This window comes from Corylus avellana, chromosome 5 (assembly GCF_965113065.1).
Source record: "Corylus avellana chromosome 5, dhCorAvel1.hap1.2, whole genome shotgun sequence".
Taxonomy (NCBI): domain Eukaryota; kingdom Viridiplantae; phylum Streptophyta; class Magnoliopsida; order Fagales; family Betulaceae; genus Corylus; species Corylus avellana.
In genome coordinates, this window is record NC_142494.1 from 1775143 (window position 1) to 1799533 (window position 24391).

The following is a 24391-nucleotide window of genomic DNA, read 5'->3' on the forward strand; positions in this document are numbered from 1 at the left end:
GAATTCATTTCTTCTCCCACCTTTATATGACTTTGTCAGGAGCCCCCATTGCATGCATCCAATCTGAGTATCCTGAGACAAAAAAAAGTGATGGTGATGAGAATGGCATACATGATATACATTCCATGGCTCTTGGTAGCTCAGTTTCTGCTACTAGTCCCTTTAACCACAAGTAAAGTTCCAGCAATCATAGTGTTTGGAGACTCATCTGTGGATGCAGGAAACAACAACGCCATTCCGACTCTTCTCAAGAGCAATTTCAAGCCTTATGGGCGTAATTTTCCCGGCGGCCGCGCCACTGGACGGTTCTGCAACGGCCGCGTTCCGCCGGACTTCATTTCTGAGGCTTATGGGCTCAAACCATTAATACCTGCCTACTTGGATCCTGCCTACACTATAGCAGATTTTGCCACTGGAGTTTGCTTTGCTTCTGCAGGCACAGGCTATGACAATGCAACTTCTGCTGTATTAGTAAGTTTCAAACCATGATTTTTGTCTTTTCGTCAAACTTAAATCACTCTATTATTGTTACACATCTTTATGACATTGTCTGCAAAGTCCCTTCTGTCATTTTGTTTATTTTATAAACAGGAATACAAGGTGTTTTCCTGGTCGGAGATGAATGTTATATTTTAAAAAAATGAAAAAGAAAATGTCGACCCTTATTTCTTTCACTTGATTTTTAGAAAATAATATACACCTAATACTAGAAAAACATTAAGAAAACATCAAGAGAACACATAGCATTTTCCATTTATAAATGGAATATTTTGGTCATTTTTGCTTCTTCCATTAGTGGTTAACAAAAGAGAAATGTTACACACTCACACTTTTAAGTGTACACTCTCTAGCACTAAAAATTACTATTATATTCATTTAAAAACTAATGGTGATTTTTAGTGGTACATCAGAGAATGTGAGAGTGTGAGTATGAGCACCATTTCTCTTAACGAAAAATCATAATAGAGGAGGGAGGGAGTGATTGATCAAGGGGTCGATAGATCGGATACCCACATTGTAAATTTTTGAAATTTGAAGGATATTGAAAAGGCCGTGGTAGTTTAGGGATAGGAGATCGGTTTCCCATTAATATTCTTAAGATTCATGATTAGTTATCTTAAAAGCTTAATTAGCATGCATGAGAAACTAATATCCATTTTCAACTTTTGATAATTTATTTTGCTGCAGAATGTGATACCAATGTGGAAGGAATTGGAATACTACAAGGATTACCAAAACAAATTGAGAGCTTACCTTGGGAATGAAAAGGCTAATGAAATTTTGAGTGAGTCTATATATTTGATGAGCTTAGGAACAAACGACTTCCTAGAAAACTACTACATATTCCCAACCCGGCAGTCTCAATTCACCATCAAACAGTATCAGGATTTTCTGGTTGGCCTTTCTGGAAATTTCATTAGGGAGCTTTATGCCCTTGGAGCTCGGAAACTATCCCTCACTGGGGTTCCTCCAATGGGGTGTTTGCCACTGGAGAGACTCACAAATATAATGGGACATCATGGCTGCAATGAGGAATACAACAATGTGGCTTTGGAATTTAATGGCAAGTTGAAGGCTATGGCGAGAAGGCTGAATAAGGAGCTTCGTGGGCTCACAATAGTGCTTGCAGATGCATATCAGATTGTAGATCAAATGATTAGAAGACCTTCTTTATATGGTAAGTTTATCCTTTTGCCATCATCACTTAATTATTCGAGTTCAAATGTCGAGTCCAGATCACATTAAGATATGAGTAAAAGATTATGTAGGTCTTAACTCAACCTACTACTCTTGTATTGAATTCGGATCAAATTTATGAGTCATGTCAAAAATTAAACTTAGAGAAAACATATTATAAATGTGATGAATTAAATAAAAATAATATTGAACTAACATGATTGCGATGTTAATAACAAAATTTTTAATTTAAATTTTAGTTAGGATCTATATAGACATAATCAAACCCAATGATTAGATTGTTATTGGGTTGAAACTTGAAAGAGATCGACTTTATCTTAGATTCATAATTGATTGAAATAAAATAAGAGACTTACCATATGATAAATGTTATATATACACAATTTCATTCTCACACTCTTAAATGCATATTCTTTTATTATATAAATAAATAAAAACGTATATTTATAAATTAAGATCGGTTCCATTTCATTTAAGGGGGTAAAAATATCCTTACAATATAACTAACTAGATATTATTTACTTCGTTTGAACCGGATATGATATGTTCCTATATTTATCACAAATCGAGCTGGGAAATTAAAGCCATGTTCTCTCGCTTTCGTTGACGGAGATTAACATGGTATGCCAGGACGGGGCCCAAACCCTAACCCTAGCCAGTAGCCAGTATCCAGGGTTCCTTTCATTATTCATAAAGTCTTTCACACTGAAATAGGTGCATAAAAGAAGTTGGTGAGGGCTTTTATGAGAGTTTAAAGCTAACCTCACTTTTCGTTGGGAAGATATTTATATATGATATTGTCACAGAACTACATTTAATTTGCATTTAAGAATTTGATACCTTTCTGCTTGCTAATTATTATATATATACTTCATCTGTATTTTTGGCCAATCTAATTTTATGTTCAAATTAATACCCTCAACTTTTCCTTTTTTTTTTTTTTTTTTTTTCTTTCAAAAAAAAATAATAATAAATAATGTGAAATTAAGGTAAAATTTAAAATTTTATAAAAATTTTAGGAGTATAAAAGGACATTTCATCTATTTTAACGTATATTTATTGCCAAAGCCTAACAAATAGGGTAAATTACATCAAATCAAAATATTAAATGGTAAAATTGGGAATTTTTTAACTTAATTTAAAAATGTGTTCACAAAACGCTTAAAAGTTTAAGAGCCTTTACGAAGCTTCTCCAAAAATATAAGTAAAGAGATACACCTACCTCAACAGGTGGGTTTACTGCAGATTGCAGAAGACCATAGCTAGAACAGCTGGGGTCATAAAGAGGCCGCACGGCCACCTTGCAAGAACATCGGCTACTCTAATTCTTTTTTTTTTTTTTTTTAATTCTTTTTTGAAAAATAATTAATTAGCTCTTATCCCTTTTACAAGTATTTATTTTGTTTATAAAAAATGTTACGTTTTTAAGTAGTTTGTTAATGTATTTGAAAAGAGTAAAAAATTCAAACTGAATATATATAGAAAACAAGAATATATTATATATATAGTTATGAATCTGGATGGTTAAATATTAATCGTAAAAATTGTTAAATTATAGCAATTAATTAAAAAGATGTTGGTTGGCAGGATTTGAGGTAGCAGGAGTGGCATGTTGTTCGACGGGGACCTTCGAGATGAGTTACCTGTGCAGCGACGACAGTCCACTTACATGCACAGATGCGAACAAGTTTGTCTTCTGGGATGCCTTCCACCCTACAGAGAAAACCAATCGCATCGTCGTGGATCATTTAATACATGGTCTTCAACAAACGTTTCGTTGATTAATTCATATATCAAAAACCAGAAAAACAAATCTATGATCAATTTCTACTGGATTTAATTTGATGATGTTCATGATATTAAATGCATGTTAATTTAAATATTTCATCTTTGGAAGTACCTTTTGAAGAGAGAATATTTTTCTGTTGTGTATCTTTGTTTTTTGATTATTATATTTAAGCAATATGGTTGTTAGGTTCATATATATCCCAAGATATCAAGATTTTCTGACTTTTTTACTTATATTTTGTCACCTCGATCTACTTCTATCATATGCGAAATGTATAGGCCGGGTTCATGTTTTAAGTTATTCTTAACTTTTTAATTAATTATATATCACTTGTGATGAATACTAAATTAAGTGAAAATGTTTGAGCAATTTAATTTGAAAATAATATGGAACTTTATTAGGTAGAAATCCTTATATAAAAGAGACCCACATGGCTTAAGTACAATATATGAACCATGTGTGTGTGTATATATATATATATATATATAAAAGCTTTTAAGCATAATTTTCTTACAAATTGATTTTTAAGGGTGGGTTCTACTTAAAGTTTGTATTATTTAGTTTCAAATCTAGTCACACCGTCGAGTATGAGATCGAATGGGTTGTACATTTGTGATCAAGTCATGAATCGAAGGAGGTGACCTATATATATATATATATATATATATATATAAGCTGGATCAAAATGTCTAGGTAATTATGTATGAAGATAATATTAAGTTATTAAATATTGATAAATTAGTGGAGCTGCCAAAAGCGAAAGGGCTATCATTGGTTCAATGTTGATAAAGTGGCTGACATGAACGTCGGCTGCAAAATATGGTGGCATGTTACAAGAGTAATGCTACACACCCTCACATTCTTTTACTCACACTCTTACGCACCCTTTTGTGGCTCTCACTTTCACCATTGGATCAAAATCTAATAATAATCCATTCCAAATCCAATGGTGAGAGTGTGTGCCGCCTAAGGGTGTATGAGAGTAGGAGTTGAAAAGTGGGAACATGTATAGCATTACTTATGTTACAATCCTAAGCATCCCACGTGGCTTAAGTATAAGTTTAACTATGTGTATATTATAAGTTCTTGGGCATACTCCTCTCTTACAAGTTGGTTTTGAATGGTGAGTTTTATCTAAAATTTATATTTTTTTAATAATTAAATACTGAAAGCTCTTATTGTAACCCACTGACAATAAATTAGTTTATTAATGGTATTTGAGATCTTCATTGTGAATTTGTCATCCGTTAATATATATATATATATATATATATATATATATATATCCACTGAAATATTGGTGTTTAATATATGAAATTACATAGTTGTTTGAAACAAAAAAAAAAAAAAAAAAAAACAGAGTCCAATTTTAACCTAAACAATCTAGCAAAAAAACAAAAGCTGGAAGTTGGATATACAGTACTTTACAATAAAAAATCTTGATTTGCCTTACTATTTGTTTTTATTAACAGATGATATAGGAACCCTCATTTTTTTTTTTTGGTAAATACATGGCTAGGAACTTGATTGTATTTAACTTATATATATATATATATATATATATGGAAAATGAAAGATACTTTTTTTCAAATGGGTTAATTGTTTGACTTCATCGGTTTATTTATTTATTTTTTTCTTGATTGAAATCGGGAAATTGTTACAAGGAATGATCATTTTCACTCTTGATCTGGAAGGAAGAGAGGGTAAGGGATCCTAAAAAAAACAACAAAAAACCGATAAAAAAAAAAAAAAAAGCGTGAACTCCCCAACAATAGACCCAAAACGTAAACAATAGTGCAAAATTACAAACAAACAATAGGAAATGGCCGGGAGAAACAAGTGTTATGGTCCTCTTAATATGGCCACATATAGTGGTAACAAAAGCAAAAGGAGGATAGATTAATATAAACCTATTTGAACCCCACTTGGAAACAAAAACAACCAACGGAAGGAGGCTAAAGCGGTAAAAACACTGTTAGAGTCCGAATCAGGGACTATAGTAGAGAGGCACCAACACAAATCGGGTTACGAAAGTCTCTAATACAAGATAAAACCAAAAAAATAATTGAGAGACAATAACCCACATAACACTAAAGCAACAAAACACAAACATAGCTGCAAAAATACATAAGAAAACCATTAAAAAAAAAAAAAAAAAACAAAAAAAAAAAAAACCATATTGTAGAAAGAACCAGAGGCAACAAAAAAACCCAAACTACATCAGCAAAGGTGGGAGACGAGGCGAGGAGGTAGAACACTGAAGGAATTCTAGGAGTCCTACTTGTATATATCCTACTTGTGTCCTACTAAGAATGATGTGGCTATTAAAATCACTATTAGGCTTGTGATTGATCATTATTGAATTTTGATCAAAGAGTGATTTTAATAGCTACATTATTCTTAGTAGAATACAAATAGGTCTTCTAGAATTACTCGGAACACTATTGTGAGCGTGGAATGCACATGCCGGAAAGTGGGAGACACTCGCTGGTGCGTGGTGGTTCCCCTAGCGTAGAATTTGCCTGGCTTTAGCCACAATATTGCAAGTACTCCACATCAATTTAATTGCTGGTTCTAAAAATTATTGATACTTCAGCAACTCCTAATCGTTTTGATGTAAAATAAGTTTACCTATTCATTGCACTTAATTTGTAAAGGAAAATGACGATAATTAATAGTAAAATGTTATATCAAAAACTATTTTATAATGCTTTTACGACTTCCGATGTGGTAGGGTGACATGGCATTGACACGTTAGCTTCTCAGAAAAATTACTATCATGGCACTGCACGTTAGCGTAAAAAAAAAAAAATTGCTTAGCCTCTCTTATGCAATCAAACCTTGGGGCGGTCATAAGACTCACAACTACTATTCTCATGGCTCGTAGGTGGTTGTGGCCTCCAGATTAGGTGCCCAACCACCCCTGCATAGTGGTTGAGAATGATGTCGACCGAGAGGAATTGAAGGTGGTGCAAATTGTAAGAGTAGCATTACTCTAATTATTAACTTGCATGATAGGGCTGCCACAGCGTCATGGGCCGCAAAATCATAAGGATCAACAGGCTAAGTTTTTATTTTAGTTTTTAAAAGAATAAGGGTACTATAAGAATATAATAAAAAAGTAGCATTTTTTGCACACTTTGATAGTTTGATATATCACTTTAACATACTTGTTACTTTATCGAACTATTTCAAATAGGGTTGTTAGTTCATGGTATATATATATATATATATATATATATATATATATATATATATATATTTGGTACACCTTGGTAGTTTGATATATCCCTTAAGTATAAATGGAATTGTTCATGTTCATATATATCAAGATCCAAAATAGGAATTAATCGATCAAGATGTAGTCTCTATGAGAGAACCGGGTCACTTTTTTGGCCTTTAGTTAAATTTTGTCACCTCAACTTTTATCATATGTGATACGTATGAGGTTCATATTTCAAGATATTCTTAACCTTTTCATTAATTATATATCAGTACTTGTGATAGTCTGATAGATACTAAATTAAGTGGTCCTCAAGAGGTAGCTCAATCGGCTGGGACCACACTTAATGAAGTGGAGGTCCCTAGTTCGAATCCCCCTCCCCCCCTCTTGTGCGGACATATCAAAAAAAAAAAAAAATTAAGTGAAAACGTTTGAGCAATTTAATTTGAAAATAATGGTTTGGATTCACGGAACTTTGTTAGGTAGAAATCCTTAAATGAAATCACTATCATATTATCTTAATTGAATTATTCATTACTTTTAATGTGAGACTTGCATGGTAAACAGGATTTGAGATTTTGATATATATAGTAATGCTAGGGATCATCTTTTTATCTTTTTTTATGATAAGATTAATTTATCCAATTTTTTTTTCTTATTTTATAATTAAATAAAGAAAGCTCTTATTGCATATCCACTTAAATATTGGTGTTTAATGAGTAATGCTAGAAGGAAGGAATTTGGATTCCTTCCAGTTCATTTGAACGGGAGGGGATCCAATTCCTTTTATTTGAAGGGCAAAATTATCAAAAAAAGAAGTGAAAGGACAATTTTGTCCTTGTAAATATAACCAAACAAATGAACCAGAGAGATCCTTGTCCAAAAGAAAGATCTACGTCCTTGTATCATCCCAAAATTGATGTGACTTTTAAAACTATCATTAGATCAAAATTCAATAATCATTAGATCAAAATTCAATAATCATCTATCACAAATTCAATGATAATTTTAAAAAGGCACATCAATTTTAAGATGACACAAAGAGGACATGGGCTTTCCTTCTAGCATTACTTGTGTTTGTTATATGAAATTAAGTACTTGTTTGAAAAACAAAATCCCAGGTCCAATTTTAACCTAAGCAATCTTAAAAAAAAAAAAAAAAAAGAAAAAAAAAAAAAGAATGGTTAGACAACAAAAGAAGTCGAGGTTGGAACTTCAGAATAAATCAAAAAGCTAAGAGTTGGACACGTTTGTTTACAAGAAAAAATCTTGACTTGCCTACGAATTTATGTCTTTATTAACAGATGATAGAGCTAATTAAGCAGGAACTTAACTATATTTTACATATTTTCTCAATATGGAATAAAAAAAATAAAAAAATAAAAAACATTTATTTATGGTTATGGAAAGTGAAAGATACTTTTCTCAAATGGGTTGTTTGACATCACAGATGAAATAGGCATAAGTTCCCCCTAAAAACCATAATTTTTAATTGCTACTTCTAAAAATTATAGATACCATTTTCTTTTTCTCTATTTTTTTAGTGAAAAATTATAGATACCTTAAAAAACATTTTGTTTATAGTTATGGAAAGTGTTATTAAAAAAAATGTTAAATCTACAACTATTTTATAACCCTTTTACAACTCCCATGATATGGTAGTGCGCGCGAGGTGATATTGCATGCAACGTTACCTTTCCAAAAAGAAAAAAATTACTAATTACATGGCACTACTACTTTAGCTCAAAAAAACATTTGCTTAGCCTCTTCCATGCAATTGAACCTTAAGAGGTGGTTGTGCCACTTCAACGTGCGTGTCATATATCTGGCAGTTACAACCACCAAATTAAGTGGTTTAACTAATTACTCGTGGTGATTGAGGGTGGCGTCAACCGGGAGGATGGCGGTGCAAATTTTTTTTCATTGCATCTAACGTAAGGAACATTGCAATAGAGAAGATGATCTTGTCCATATATTGCTAAAGAGACTGTAGCCTGTAGGGATCGAGCATTGCAATAAATTTGTTTAATTAGGACATAACGAAGTAGTTATTAGTCACAAAGTCAAGAACCTCAATTTCTGTTGGGCTTTCAATGCCTTGATAGAGCTTTTCACTGTTTTGGGCGGTTGCAACTTGCAACGAGCCGATGGGACACATGGGTTGAGTTCGGCAATCAATTCAAATTTTTCTAAAAGGTCTACTTCAAAAAAAAATTAAATATTATATTAATTACTTTTTATTATTATTTAAAAAAAATTATTATAAAACATTATTTTTTTTATTTTTTTCTTATAAAAATTTTAAAATTTATTTGACCTTTTATTACTATTATTGAAATTCGTACAAATAGTTACTGTTCAGATCTTTTTAACATGGTCTACTTTTAAGGTTGAGTCAGTATTCATTATGTGAATTAAATATTACTCGTGCAAAGTTACGCAAGGAAAACAAAAGTTAATGTTCGTTTAATATTTATTTTCTATGGATCTAGAGGAAGAATTAGAGAAAGAGAAGAGGAATCAGATCTGAAATTTCCCAAGAGAGAGAGAGAGAGGAGAAATGAGAGAGAACCCGCTGTAAATGAGTAACAGTAACCACTAGTTAACCGACAAGCGGTTAAGCGATAATTTAATAACCACTAGTTACCTAGAATGACGAGGGATTGAGAGTAAGAAATTTTTTGTTTTTTAGAAAAAAGACATAACGTAGGACGAGGAGGACCACGGTAACATAACATTTCTCTATAAAAATTGTATGAGAAATGAGAGTCTCATCATTGAGGAGAAAAATCCTCTCTATTTCAAAGGAAATTGAGAGGAGAGGGTCCTCCTTACAAGAGTAGAATGGTCCCAAAAAAAAAAAAAAAAAAAAAAAAGTAAAATAACCATTCTACCCTTGTAAAATAAGGACCTCCCATTATTGAACCAAGTGAGTAGCCATTAATTAAAACTCCCACCAAAAAAGTCCCCCACAAACAATAAAGAAAATTAATTTCTTCTCCCACCTTTATATTACTTTGTCAGGAGATCTCCATTGCATGCATCCAATCTGAGTATCCTGAGACAAAAAAGGTAATGATGAGAATGGCATACAGGAACATGATATACAAAATTCGATGGCTCTTGGTAGCTCAGTTTCTACTACTAGTCCCTTTAACCACAAGTAAAGTTCCAGCCATCATAGCGTTTGGAGACTCTTACTCGGATGCCGGAAACAACAACGCCATTCCCACTCTTCTCAAGAGCAATTTCAAGCCTTATGGACGTCATTTTCCCGGCGGCCACCCCACGGGACGGTTCTGCGACGGCCGCCTTCCTCCAGACTTCATTTCTGAGGCTTTTGGGCTCAAACCGACAATACCCGCCTACTTGGATCCTGCCTACACTATACCAGATTTTGCCACCGGAGTTTGCTTTGCTTCTTCTGGAACAGGCTATGACAATGCAACTTCTGATGTGTTTGTAAGATTTTTATTTTTATTTTTATTTTTTATGCTTATTTTATAAAAAATTAATAAATAAATAAATAGATTTGAGTTCTTGATGGACTTCTTTGAGAAATTTGACTGCATGACAATTCTTTTTGGCAAATTGAGGAGATTTTTGACAAATAGGAAAAAAAAAAAAAAAAAAAAAAAGAAGATGACTCATGAGGTATGTGGTAAATTTTTAATGGATAGGATTTCATTGTATAGAGTACACCTTACATAAACTTATGTAAGTACATAATAAATGGATTTGACGGCACAGAAATAGTACACCTTACATAAACTTACGAAAGTACAAAATAAATGGATAATTTAAAGTAATTTTTTTTAAACAAAGCCTTCAATCAATAGCATATTAATAAAGTATATTAAAAACTTATGTAAGATATAAGGAAAGGAAGTTATTATGCCAGAGAGGGGGCACTTGTGACTTGCCCCCTCTCAAACCTCAAATGACAGCGTTAATGTTTGATCTCAAGATCTTTGATTCTGATATCATGTTAAATTGTAACTTCTCCTAAAAGCTTAATCACTTAATAAATTTAATCACTTAATCATTACTTTATATAAATAAAGTTTTTTCATTAGAGGAATGTACCACTCACACTTCTAGACTTGTCATTTAAAATTGTCGTTAAATTCAAAATTTAATGAAGATTTTAAAAGGCACTTCAAAGAATGCACGAGTAAGAATGTGTTTAACATTTCTCTTTTCTGTTGATTTTCTATGGTTTGATCTCACAATTAGTTTTCCCAAATGCTTAATTTAACATGCATGAGCAACTAATTAATATAATATCCATTTAAAACTTTTTTCTCCAGAATGTGATACCAATGTGGAAGGAATTGGAATACTACAAGGATTACCAAAACAAATTGAGAGCTTACCTTGGGAATGAAAAGGCTAATGAAATTTTGAGTGAGGCCTTATATTTGCTGAGCTTAGGAACAAACGACTTCCTAATAAACTACTACATATTCCCAACCCGGCGGTCTCAATTCACCATCCAAGAGTATGAGGATTTTCTGGTTGGCCTTTCTGGAAATTTCATTAGAGACCTTTATAACCTTGGAGCTCGGAAAATATCCCTCACTGGAGTTCCTCCTTTGGGGTGTTTGCCACTGGAGAGACTCACAAATATACTGCAACATCATGACTGCAATGAGAAATACAACAATGTGGCTTTGGAATTTAATGGCAAGTTGACGAATTTGGTGAGAAGGTTGAATAAGGAGCTTCGTGGGATCACCATAGTGTTTGCAGATTCATATCACAGTATAGATCAAATGATTACAAGACCTTCTTTATATGGTAAGTTTATCCTAGCTTTTTCCATCACTGAATTATTTCATGATTGGTAATTTACCTTTAGAATCATATAAAATCATATATCTTTACTATATATCCAAGAAAAGAAAGCATATATATATATCTTTGCTGTTTAGGGGTGAGCTAGAGCCTAGAGACATAGGGAGCCATTGGTACGTAGTAATGTTTGTTTTATTTTTCTTTAACTATTAATTTTTAGTGTTTTTTCGGGGGGAATTACCGTGGTGCTTAATTTATTTAATTAGTTTGTCTTTTTTTCTTCTTTTTTTTCCCTTACGTTTAGAATTCATTGAGAACATTTTTATATGGTTTTGTAGACAAATACATGTGCCATATTCTAGACCCAGCTAGCTGGCTGCCTTAACTTCCAATTCATGAGGTGAAGTCCTTGTAGGGACTCAGCGGAATTAAAGCCAGATTAGGTAGCCAATTAAGAGAGGCCTAGGCCTTCATAGGATTCACTAATTATCCGTCATAGGGGTGAAAATGCGGACGGATAATAACAGTCCGCATCCGCTATCCGCACTTATTCGCTAGTACTTACTATCAGTATATGTAGATGCAGATATATAGTAATTTTAGGGTATGCAAATGCAGATAGTGGACCGTGTCCGCATTCTCATTATTTATAATATATAGATTATATATTTAATTAAATTTACTAAATAATTGTCGTTTTTGGATTCGATAAGTTTATGACCTTTAGGTTATGTTTGTTTTTTTTTTCTACTATCATCTTAAAGTCATACCTCATACCTCACACCTCACCGCCACAACCTTTTATATATATATATATATATATATATATATATATATATATATATATATATATATATGTTTGCCAGATTTGTAATATATGCTTTTTGTATTTGCTGGATTTGTAATGCTAGATTTCACTGCTGTAAAACTCTTTTGATTTGTTAGTTGCCTATATGTTCTTCCTTTATTATTATTATTCAAATTTTTTTTTCCCATTGATCACCAACTATAAATAGATAATATAGGAAGCTAAATAATGTATGAGATAGAAATTTTAAGGCAAAATAATTAGCAAGTTTAATATGAATAATAGTGTTCAACCATAGATAATACATTTTTGTATTTACTAGAAGCAAAAATTACAACATCAAGGTCCAAAACGCTCATTATCTCATATGCGGATAGCGGATACTAACTTCATATATTAACTACAATAACTGCGTGAATGCGGATATTAATTACATGATGCAAATGCGAATGTGGATGCCAAAAAACATATCCGCATTTTGCGGTTGCGGATATGTCTAATAACCACATCCGCATCCGTATTTTCACCCCTATAAATGTCCGATTAGCTAGCTCACGAATTGCCTGCCCAATATTCCAGTGGGATCCTTTCTCATTAAGGATCAGGTAGGTGCAACCCAACCAGCAGTCACCTCTTTCCTTTTTTTCTTTTTCTTTTTTAATAATTTTTTGTTTTAGTTTTTAAGAGAATAAGGGTATTATGGAAATATAATAAAAAATGTGGCCTTTTTGGCACACTTTAGTAGTTTGGAAAAGTCTATATACCCCCTTCAAACTACAAGTCAATTGACAATGCTCCCTACAAACTTTCAATTGTGACAATGTCCACACCCAAATTATCAAAAAAATGACAATGTCCCCCCAAGGCCAACAAAAAGAAAAAGTGATACATCAAACTACTAAAGTGTGTCAAAAACTTAAAAACTAAAATACCCTTATCCTCTTAAAAACTAAAATAAAAAAATTAAAAAAAAAAAAAAAAAAAAAAAAAAAAAAACTAAACTAAACTATTTTTTAAACAAAAAAAAAAAAAGGAAAAAAAATTACAAGGGGTGGATAAATACAAAAAAAAAAAATGTATAAATAAAAATTCAATCACTATAGGTGGCATAAATTACAAATCGTTCTCTGCAATATAAAAAATAATTTAAAAGTCCTCACAGTAGGCAAAAATAACAATTTAGTTCATGCAGTCAAATTTCATCAAAACACTTGACAAATTCCGTTAATTTCCATAACAGTACCAATAATGTGTCACTCTTAATAAAAAAAATAAGAATTAATATATAAATATTTAAAAGTTCAAATTATTTTTTCTAAAAAAAAAAAAAAAAGAAGAAGAAAGAAGGGAGGAGAAGTGGTTGCTAACGGACAACCACCCCTTTGGAAGGGGGGTGGCATGTGAGCCATCCCCTGATTTGGCTGGGGGTGCAGCCACCCCAGCCCATGGGGTGGCCACTTGCCACCCTTGGCCGCCTATGGGTGGCCCGCGGCCCTCCCATGGGCTAAGGGTGGCTTGCAGGCCGCCCACTCCCAAGGAGTGGATGCTAAGCCACCCCTTTTCTTTTTTTTCTTTTTTTAAAAAAAAGTTAATTTTTAAATTTTATATATTTACATTTTATTTATTATGAGAATAAGGGAATTATAGGAATATAATTAAAAAATGGCATTTTTAACACTTGAGACTTTATGGGATTATTTTAAAAACGTTTGTTAGTTTAAAAGGTATATATATATATTCCAAAAAAATAAAAATAAAAAATAAAAAATAAAATAAAAACTAATTTATAAGGATATGTTTTAAAAAATTATTTTTTATAAGAGAATATGGAAAAGTATACATACCGGCCCCTCAAACTACCACCTCATTGTCAATGTCCTTCCTAAACTACCAATTATATCAAATGTCACCTTCTAAATTACCAACAAAATGTCAATGTCCCCCCTAGGTATAGACATCAGATTCATAGATTGAATTAGACTTACCAAAAGGGGTTGACAGACCTTGGAACTAAATAGAAAAGCCGTGTTCTTTAATAAGAAATAATATTTAGCAGACTTTCATATATATATGACTACCATACAACTATAATGATGTAACAGTGATTATCAACCATTGATTTTTATGAGTCCTTGTTGATTTTGATCTAAATATTGATTTTCATTGCCACATCATCATAATTATACAATACTCATATAAAAGTCTACTAAATAGTATTACTCATTCTTTAATTGATTTTCTCGACATCTGTGGTGAGGTCACTGTTGGTTGACGTAGATTGTCTGGGGCCAAACCCTAACGAAAAAGCCACTATATAAGTTAATTATAATTCCCTGCGCTTGCATGATATAGGCATAAAGAAGTTTGGTGAGGGCTTTAATGAGACTTCAAAGCTAACCAGTTTTCGTTGGGAAGATAATTTATGTTGTTGCTGCAGAATCATCGAGTCACTTAAGATTTCAAAAAAAACTACATTTGCATATAAGATTTTAAGCAAATATTCTATTCATTTCTCCCTATCTTCAAAAGGGTATGTAGTTGGTGCGTGAGAAACCCCGTCACATGGGCTTCAGAGTTCGGAGGAATAACGTACATTACTCTCTAAGATTTGATAGGTTTGGGGCTCTTGCAATTTTGGCAAGAAAATTAACTTCATTTTCTTAGGATTGAGATTTCTAATAATTTTGCTATAATTTAGACAATAAATATAAGACTCGTTTGCCCAAGTAAATTTTGGACAGTCCGCCACGACCCACCTGTTGGGACAAGTGAGCTCGACCCATAAAGATTCACTCACATTTTTTTGGATAAAAAATTGTTATAGGAATCCAGGTCCGCTCGGGATAGAGTCATTATAATTTATGCATATTGTCATTGTTAAATGATCACCATTCGATCTCATTCTCACTTTTGTATTCCTTTTTTTTCTTAAAAAAAAAAAAACAATCACAATATTTTTCACCTTTATATCACATAAAAACATTTTTTCTAAAAATAAAAAATAACAAACATATCCTTAATGATTTGCAGGATTTGAGGAAGTAGGAGTGGCATGTTGTTCAACGGGCACATTCGAGATCAGTTACCTCTGCAGTGAGCACAATCCATTGACATGCTCGGATGCGAATAAGTATGTCTTTTGGGATGCCTTCCACCCTACAGAGAAAACAAATCGCATAGTGGTGGATCACTATATAGATAGTCTTCTAGTAAGCTTTCGTTGATTAATTCCATCAAAACTAAAATAAATAAATCTATTCATTTCTTCTGGATTTCATGATATTAAATGTTAATTAGTTTCTTCTTTGGAGTAATTGATTATAATAAATTATCTTTTGTACTCTCTCCACCTCCCTATAAATAAGGATCGGATATTCATTATATTGTAAATTCATTAAAGTGAATAAGAACATAATGTAGCTATTGAACTTTATCCGTGAATGTAGATTATAGACTAAACTATGTCTCGCTTTTATTTTTATTTCCGCTTCTAATGTAGCTATTGGAATCTAGTGACAATGAATTGGTCTATTAATGGTATTAACAGATGATATAGCTAATTAAACAGGAACTTGATTGTATTTTACATATTTTCTCGATAAGAAAAAAAAAAATTTATTTATGGTTATTTGAAAGTAGAGGTGAAAATACGAGAAGATAATAATCACATGACTTTGCAGTTTGACGAGGCACTGCCAAGATAGCTCTAATATTTTTTTTTTTTTTTTTTTTTAGCTAGCTTAGCCTCTACCATGCAACCAAACCTCAAGGGTGGTCACAACCATCTCTATGACTCGGGGGAGGTCATGGCCTCTATTGGTGCCTTCTAGTAGTTGTAACTACCAAATTAGGTGGTCCAATCACCCCCTCATAGTGGTTGGGAGTGGTGTCAACCAGGGGTTGACCTACGTACACGGTTGGAGGGACGAGTGTCCCCCTAAAATTTTTTTAAACTCCTTCGAAAGTACTATTAAGTCCACTATTACGTACCCCTCGTATTTCACTTTTTTGTCCCTCCAAATTACTATTTCACCCTCTCAAAGTTAAAGAATGTGGCTTTTATACTATACAAAGAAGTTAAAAAATATTGAAAAGTCATATATGAAAAAAGAAACTGCAATTCTTTTTTCAGAATTGTGAGAATGTAACTTAAAGGCTTCTTGTTTATTTTATTTTTCTATCAGTAATAATAAAATGGCTAGTCAAGAGGGAAAAGCTTATTTTTCACACTTAAAAAAAAAAAAAAAAAAAATTCTATTTCCTCTTTCTGTCATGAACCAAATTTATTTAAGGGGCAAACTTAGCACAAGGATTGGAGGCTTAAGTCCCCTAAAAATTTAAACATTCATCTAAAATTATTATTTATTATTTTTATGAGGTAGACCCTTAAAAATTAGTTTTCTTCTCCTTAATTTTTTTTATATTTTATTTCTGTCCCCTCTCACTCAAACTTCTGATTCCCCTTGGACTGTCAACCAAGGAAAGTGGTGCAATTTTTTTTTTTTTCCTAACATGACAGTGAATTATAAAATAATTGTAAGTGTAGCATTAGTACTCTAATTATTGACTTGAATGATAGGGTTGCCACACAGTGGCATAGGGCCCCATAAGCATAAGGATCAACATGCTAATTTGGTACATAAAATGCTCGCTTAGAAAATGTTCAATTTACATATATAGCATGTCAAATACAACTTATTATATATTGGGAAAAGGTTACATACCCACTCTTCAAAATACCACCAAATTAACAATATTTCCCCCGAAATTTTTAATTGCGATAATGTCACTCCTAAACTACTCAAAAATTGACAATATCCCCCAAGGTCAGGAAAATGACAAAAATGATTATAAACTTTTTTCAATAAGACAAAAATACACCAATTTTTTTTTTTTTTTAAATCATTAAAGAAAAAGAACCGAACTTTTTTAAAATTTACACATTGGTTTTTTATTTTATTTTATTTAAAAAAAAAAAGTTTTATTTTTATTTTATTAAGGGTGTTTTCGTCATTGAGGAAAATATTGTTGCAATTGAAAGTTTTGGAGGATATATATTGTCAATTTAGTGATAATTTGAAAGGGTATGTAAACTTTATTCTTACATATTTAAATCAAATTTTACGTTTTGTTGGGTTTATTTATAACTTCAAAGATCACGAGACCACTTTTTTGATTAATTATATAGCCTTGATGCAAAAATCAAAATGTTCGTGGGTATATATAGTAAAGCCAAAGGGACAACTGGACAAGGATATTCCTCTTCGTGCATTTAAAATGAGATCTGGAAAGTATCCACAATATCTAACTGTAGGGAATATTGCAATGAAGAAGTGGATTTTTGTCCATAGCTAAAGAGACCATAGGGAAGCATTATTCTTCTTAGGCCCAATTTAGTTTGCGGAATAGACCTTTGGATTGGACTAGCTAACACTAGGTATAGCTAATCCTTTGTTTGGTAATACTCTATTCCTAGGAATAGTCTATTCCCATTGGACTACTAATCTCATACACACAGGGTTAGCTAAGCCACTAAAAAATGAGTGGCTTAGCTAATCCTTTTCTGTGGGATTAAATTAATTGTGTAAATTGCCAAAAATAACCCCACTTGTGGAATAAAATTTCGTTATCTCTCTGATTCTTCTATATTTCTCTCTCTCTCTCTCTCTCTCTCTCTCTCTCTCTCTATATATATATATATATATATATCTTCGTTTCTCTTTTCTCCGTCTCTATATTTCGTTATCTCTTTTTTTATCTCTCTTTCTATTTTCTCTCTGATTCTTCTGGTACAGTTTTTCTGCAAGTGCAAATGAATTTTTTTTTTCTCTATGCCGTCTCCCTTCTCTGTACCGTTTCTCAGTTTTATTTTTTTTTATTTTGATTCTTTGTACATTCTCCAACTATATTTTTTTGATTTCAAGATTGAATTTGATTCTATTTTCTCCAACTATATTTTTTTTATATAAATAATTTTGTAGCGTAATTGAAAAAAAAAAAAAAAAAAAAGGCCACATACCTGACATAATTAAAAACAAAAAAGAAAAAGAAATTATAGTAAAGTTGTTTATGTTTTTTTTTTTAAAAAAAAAAAAGAATGAAAGTCCTTAATAATATAAATCGTATTTGTATTATAAGGGTATTTTAAGAAATTTGATCACAATATGATTCTATTCACCAACATATTGCATTGTACCAAACGTAGGAATATAATTAGCTAGTATATTCCAGCGTTACAACCAAACAAAGGAATACAAATAGCTAATCTATTCCACACTCTTCTATTCTCAGTAGTAGCTAATCCTTTTCCAATGGACTAGATATTCCGCGAACCAAACGAGGCCTTAGAGTCTTTCTAGAGTCATCCCAAATGTGATGTAATTTTTAAAATTACCAATAGATCAAAAGTCAATAAATCACATCTCAAATTCAATGGTGATTTTAAAAGCCACATCACATTTAGAATGACTTAAAGAAAACTTATAGCATTACAAGTAGGGAACATTATAATAAATTTGTTAATTAATTAGGATATATATAATGAAGGATTTAATAGTGAAAAACCCTAGCACCTCCATTTCTGTTGGAGAGCAGGTTGGGCTTTCAATGCCTTAATTTCTTGGGCGGTTGCAACCAAACGATGGGAACATTAATAGTACTTGTCTCTCTCTCTGTCTCTCTCAAATTCAACATGAAAGAAGTTGAAGTCAAACAAATAATTACTATATATGATCTTTTTAGCATTCACTCTCTCTCTCCAACGACATTTGGCTCTCTGAAATTCAACATGAAAGAGGTTGAAGTCAAACGAATAGTTACTGTTAAGATCTTTTCATTTAAGGCTGTACGTGAGTATTCATTATGTGATATATATACTCGTATCACGTAAAGGAAAACTAAAGTTAATGTTCCTTTCATATTTTGATGCGACATGAAAAGCTCAAATCTATATATAGAATCGTGAATATTGCGTATATATATATATATATATATATGATCAGTACCTTCATCATGCATAATGTCTTTGAAAACATTCTAATACTAGTTTTTGACATAATATTATATCATATCTAATAGTTTTGTGACACAATTGTATAATACATTATATATATATATATATATAATCGTCTTAATTCACGCATGTATATCACGATGGATTACTTTGTCAATAACACCATAAATGTCATGTCATTAAAAATATGCAGTCAAACCTATGCTATGAAATTAAGGCGGGTGGTTGTAACTTGTGAGTTGTGAGGCCACCTTCTACTGTAAGAGGGGGTGGGCTTCCCTAGAAGGGTGGCTGCGCGACCTCCCCTCTCAAGTGTAGCCACCCGATCTCTCTTGCTACAGCTTCTTCTTAACCTTTTATTTTATGGGCAAAGTATTTTTTTTAAATTGGGTTGGAAGAATTTCTTTCAACCTAGTGTATAAAAGTGACATGTGTCTATAAACATGTGAGATGCGCATATTTTTTTAATAGTATGAACAAAGTTGGAATAAATTTTATTAAAGAATTATGTGCATCTCATATATTATTAAAAAAATTGACACATGTTATTTTTATACACTAGGTTGAAGGAAATTTCTCCAACCTAGTTTGAAGGAAAACTTTGTCTTTATTTTATTTTTTTATTATTATTATTATTTTAATATGACATAACGTTTTTAATGCTGTAGCTTTTTTTAATAACATGTCATTGACGTTGCTTTTTAGTGACATGTTATTGAAGTGACGATCCAATACCATAGTATGCGTATGACGTGGTGAAGCTGATTGTGCAATGTATTGATACAAAAAACTTATACAAATTAACATGGCTCATGACAACGAACATGATTTTCTTCATTTTATTTAAAAAGAGAAATTTCACAAAGGCCTCCTAGACTTCCATGCAATTTGAGAAAACTCAAAGTTCAAAAACTTTCAATTTCACCTCTCAAACTTCTAATTTGATGCAACATACCCCCTCTGTGTTAGGCTTTGGCGTTAAAGAGACGTTAAAATGGATGAAATGACCTTTTTATAGCCCTGAAAATTTTATAAAATTTCAAATTTACTCATAATTTCACATTAATTTTTTTAAAAATAAAATAAAATAAAAAAGGTATTTTGATATTTTCATAGCATCCGTTGGGATTTAACACAAAACCCTAATGGAATGGGGTTGCATCAAATTAGAAGTTCAATGGATGAAATTAAGAGTTTTTTAAACTTTGGGAAGGTCTTTCCAAAACGCTTGGAAGTTCATGTGACCTTTGTGAAGTTAACCCTATTTAAAATGAAGAGTATCGAGTTTATGGTCTAAATTAAACTTCACAACAACTAACAATATGTTGTCTATGTTGTCATGTCATTTTAAATATTTTAAAAGATATATATAGCACCATTTGTGTCCGCCGGATGCCGTAAAGTGTAATTTGGACCATAAAATAGAAAGTACACAAATTTCTTCGAATAAAAAATTTACCTCAACTTATTCTAATAAGTAAGAAGTGTCATTCAACATGTTTGAGTTTTTCAAAAATCAATGTTTGAGCTCCTACATGGATTAGTAGAATGACAATAAATAAATATTAATAATATTAAATAAAATATGTAAAAGATAACATTTAACACTGATGAGACAAAGTTGGAGGTTGGAAGAATATTCTGTCTAAAGAGAAATAAATTGGAGACGAACTTTTTCGGCTTTAATTTAGCTAACCCAACTCTATATATACACAATATGTACGTATATCCTCATGGTTTGTAGGCATGAACAAGTAGCTAGCAATTAAATCTCCCAACGCCGACCTATCTACCCTCAAGTTAGAGTCAAGGTCACATTAATTTTCTGACCCATATTTATTTATCACAAGCCCGTCCCTCCCTCCAGTGTGGTGAATAGAGAAAGTTGAGGGCTCTTTCTGACAGAGGAGTACTTGCTGGCATAATGGCGTACATGCATGTGATCATATGGCTCCTCCTATCTCAATTCCTAGTACTTTGTTCTAAAATTGGTGCCAAAGTTCCTGCTCTCATCGTCTTTGGGGACTCATCCGTTGATGCTGGAAACAACAACCAGATTCCAACCATTGCCAGGAGCAATTTCGAGCCTTATGGTCGTGACTTTCCCGGCGGCAAGCCGACTGGAAGGTTCTCCAATGGGAAGATTCCGACGGACTTTATCTCTGAGGCCTTTGGTCTCAAGCCAATAGTTCCAGCCTACTTGGATCCTGCATATAACATTTCAGACTTTGCAACTGGAGTTACTTTTGCTTCTGCTGGTAGTGGCTATGACAAAGAGACTTCTAATGTTCTTGTAAGTCCCATTAATTTAAGCAAATTTCAATTTGTATACATTTATTACTCATGATTTAGTATGAAATGAAAATTAATTTTTTGTTTTTGTTTTTATTTTACATAAATGCATGAAGGGACTATATGCATCTAGCTAGGATTGAACATGGCTTGTTAAATTTTTTTTAAGATAATTTTTTCATTAAATACTGAAATATGACTTATTTTAAACGCTTAAATGAAATAAACGACTGAAATTTATAAATTTAAAAATCTTAAATTTATAAAAAGTTCTGAGGGTTTATTTACTTACGTAGATTCATACCTCACACACAAAATTCCGGTTCCTACTTAGGATACCGTGCAAAGCGTACTCGAGCTTTTTCCTACGGCTCAAAGGAACTGCTTACACTCAAGAGCGTCAAACTTCAAACATGATGCTTTATGAGGAATCAGAGCCGAGTGACTTATGTACCCTCTAGGCTCTAGCCAACCCTCTGGGCGGTTTTTATCTTTCTTTCTTTCTCTTTTTTTTTTTTTTTTTTTTTTTTTTTTTTTTTTCTTGTACCTATTAAATCAGCTTAATTATAAAGTTTTGCCTTGCAGTCTGTGATAGCACTTTCGAAGGAATTAGAGTACTATAAGGAGTATCAGACGAGGCTGAGAGGCTATCTTGGAGAAGCCAAAGCAAACGAAATAATAAGCGAATCTTTACACATAATGGGCTTAGGAACCAATGACTTCCTGGAGAACTACTACGCCTTCAACAGCCGCCGGCAATCCCAATTCACCGTCCCCCAGTACGAAGATTTTCTGATCGGAATCGCCGGAAATTTCATCAAGGAACTATACGGTCTAGGAGCTCGGAAAATATCACTGGGAGGGTTGCCTCCAATGGGGTGCCTGCCACTGGAGAGAGCCGAAAATATGATGGGTGGCGGCGAGTGCTCGGAGAGGTACAACAGCGTTGCTTCGGAGTTCAACGTCAAGTTGAACAAATTGACAGTTGACATGAGGAAGGAGCTTCCCGGAATCAAGCTGGTTTTTTCAAACCCCTACGACATATTCTTGCACATAATAAGAAAGCCTTCGTTGTATGGTAAGTTCATCACCATCTCTGTCTCTGTCTCTGTCTCTGCTGCACCGGCAGCAGTACATAGTAACTTTCTCCCAACCACCACATGAAAAACAGTTGCGCATTTAGTTAGCCTCTTTAGTTGGGCGGCAAACTTTGCTTTCTGCAGGAGAATTTATTAACTTCTGTTTTCTCATTACCAAACACACATTTGGACATAAAAATAAAAATAATTTTGAATATTTTGTGAGTATTTTATGTTAGATATTGTTTTTCTTCAAACTGGGTTGAAATAATTTCTTTTTATTTCAACAAAGTCTATAAAAATAACATGTGTCTATTTTTTTAATATGAATTTTTAACAAAATTTATTCTGTTATTAAAAAAATATATACATCTCACATGTTCAAGGGACACATGTCACTAAGAAATTCCTCCGACCAGTTTGAAAGAAGCTTTGTCATTTTATGTTTTTGGTTGTTTTGTTTGTTTTGATCGAAAACATAAAACAAAGGAATAATAAAAAAATGTATTTAATAAACAAGCCAATATATTGAAGAGAAATATCAATTTATATTCTCTCATCTTTTCCTTTTATAAATCAACTATAAGATCCGTGAATTTAATGGCTATGTTAAAAAAGAGAGGATAAGATAATACTAAATAGCAAGTCTGTATATAGAAACTTTTCAATTCTTTGGCTCTTTGTTATTTTTTTTGAAGTCACTAAATAATATTCCTTGTTGATTATATATATGAGCATAAAAATATTAAATTTCAAATCTAGAAAAATCTTCCATGTGTTAACGGTTAAGATAACATAGTCAAGTCAAAACTTATAGACTTGAGTTTTGATTGATCTCCGTCTTAAAATAGAGGAACCATTTTCTGTTTGGTCCAAGTTTTATTTTATTATATTTAATGGTATACATGGTGCATTAATGTCATTTAAAAATTTTAATGACATGAAAACATAATCATTATTACGTGATAACGTATAAATCATTAAATCTGTAAAATTTAATATGAATTTTTGGAAATGACAGGAATTCAGGTAACGTCAGTGGCGTGTTGTGCAACGGGGATATTCGAGATGGGTTATGCATGCAATAGAAATAATTTAATGACATGCACAAATGCGGACGAATATGTGTTTTGGGATGCCTTCCATCCAACACAGAAAACCAGTAGCATCATCTCCAGTTATCTAGTCAAGACTGCTTTGGCTCAGTTCCTTTGATTTACGTTTTTTTATATATATGCATACCCCACCGACATTGCCATATATATTGTTCATTTATATATGCTTTAAACACTAGCGATATGTAGTATTATAGCATATCGTCTATATATCAAACGATAAATGGCTTGTAACTATAACTTGCTTCCTTCTGCTTCAGAACCTCATCGATCTCGATCTGCTATTTGTTTTTATGTATGTATGTATGTTATATATGCTACAGAAATTGCACGCTTTGCACACTTTCTCTCAAAGCATTAAGATCTCTTGGAATTCCAATTATGCTTAAGCTCTGAATCACTTTCTCTCATTTTATGTCTAATATCATAGAATTTGTATAAAAATTTTAAGGGATGCTAATTAGGGCTGACAATTTGTATTTGTGTGCCAAGTTCAAGTCGTGTCAATGCATAAATATAAGATTATATAGGTCGATTATATAGGTCAATCATAACTCGACCCATTTAATTAAACAGGT

General features: G+C 32.3%; 3 protein-coding genes across 3 annotated transcripts; all 3 read left to right on the forward strand.

Moving 5' to 3' along the window:
* On the forward strand, positions 1 to 3594 carry LOC132181515 (GDSL esterase/lipase At2g42990). The gene is made up of 3 exons (XM_059594766.2): positions 1 to 471; positions 1189 to 1678; positions 3286 to 3594. Exons 1-3 carry the CDS (start codon positions 91 to 93, stop codon positions 3477 to 3479), a joined length of 1065 nt encoding a protein of 354 aa, XP_059450749.1. The 5' UTR covers positions 1 to 90; the 3' UTR covers positions 3480 to 3594.
* A 6123-nt stretch (positions 3595 to 9717) lies between these two features.
* On the forward strand, positions 9718 to 15671 carry LOC132182596 (GDSL esterase/lipase At2g42990). The gene is made up of 3 exons (XM_059595885.2): positions 9718 to 10172; positions 11021 to 11510; positions 15346 to 15671. Exons 1-3 carry the CDS (start codon positions 9786 to 9788, stop codon positions 15537 to 15539), a joined length of 1071 nt encoding a protein of 356 aa, XP_059451868.1. The 5' UTR covers positions 9718 to 9785; the 3' UTR covers positions 15540 to 15671.
* A 5520-nt stretch (positions 15672 to 21191) lies between these two features.
* Positions 21192 to 24160, forward strand: LOC132181058 (GDSL esterase/lipase At2g04570). Its single transcript, XM_059594102.2, has 3 exons — positions 21192 to 21620; positions 22205 to 22697; positions 23720 to 24160. Exons 1-3 carry the CDS (start codon positions 21252 to 21254, stop codon positions 23911 to 23913), a joined length of 1056 nt encoding a protein of 351 aa, XP_059450085.2. The 5' UTR covers positions 21192 to 21251; the 3' UTR covers positions 23914 to 24160.
* Positions 24161 to 24391: the final 231 nt, after the last annotated feature.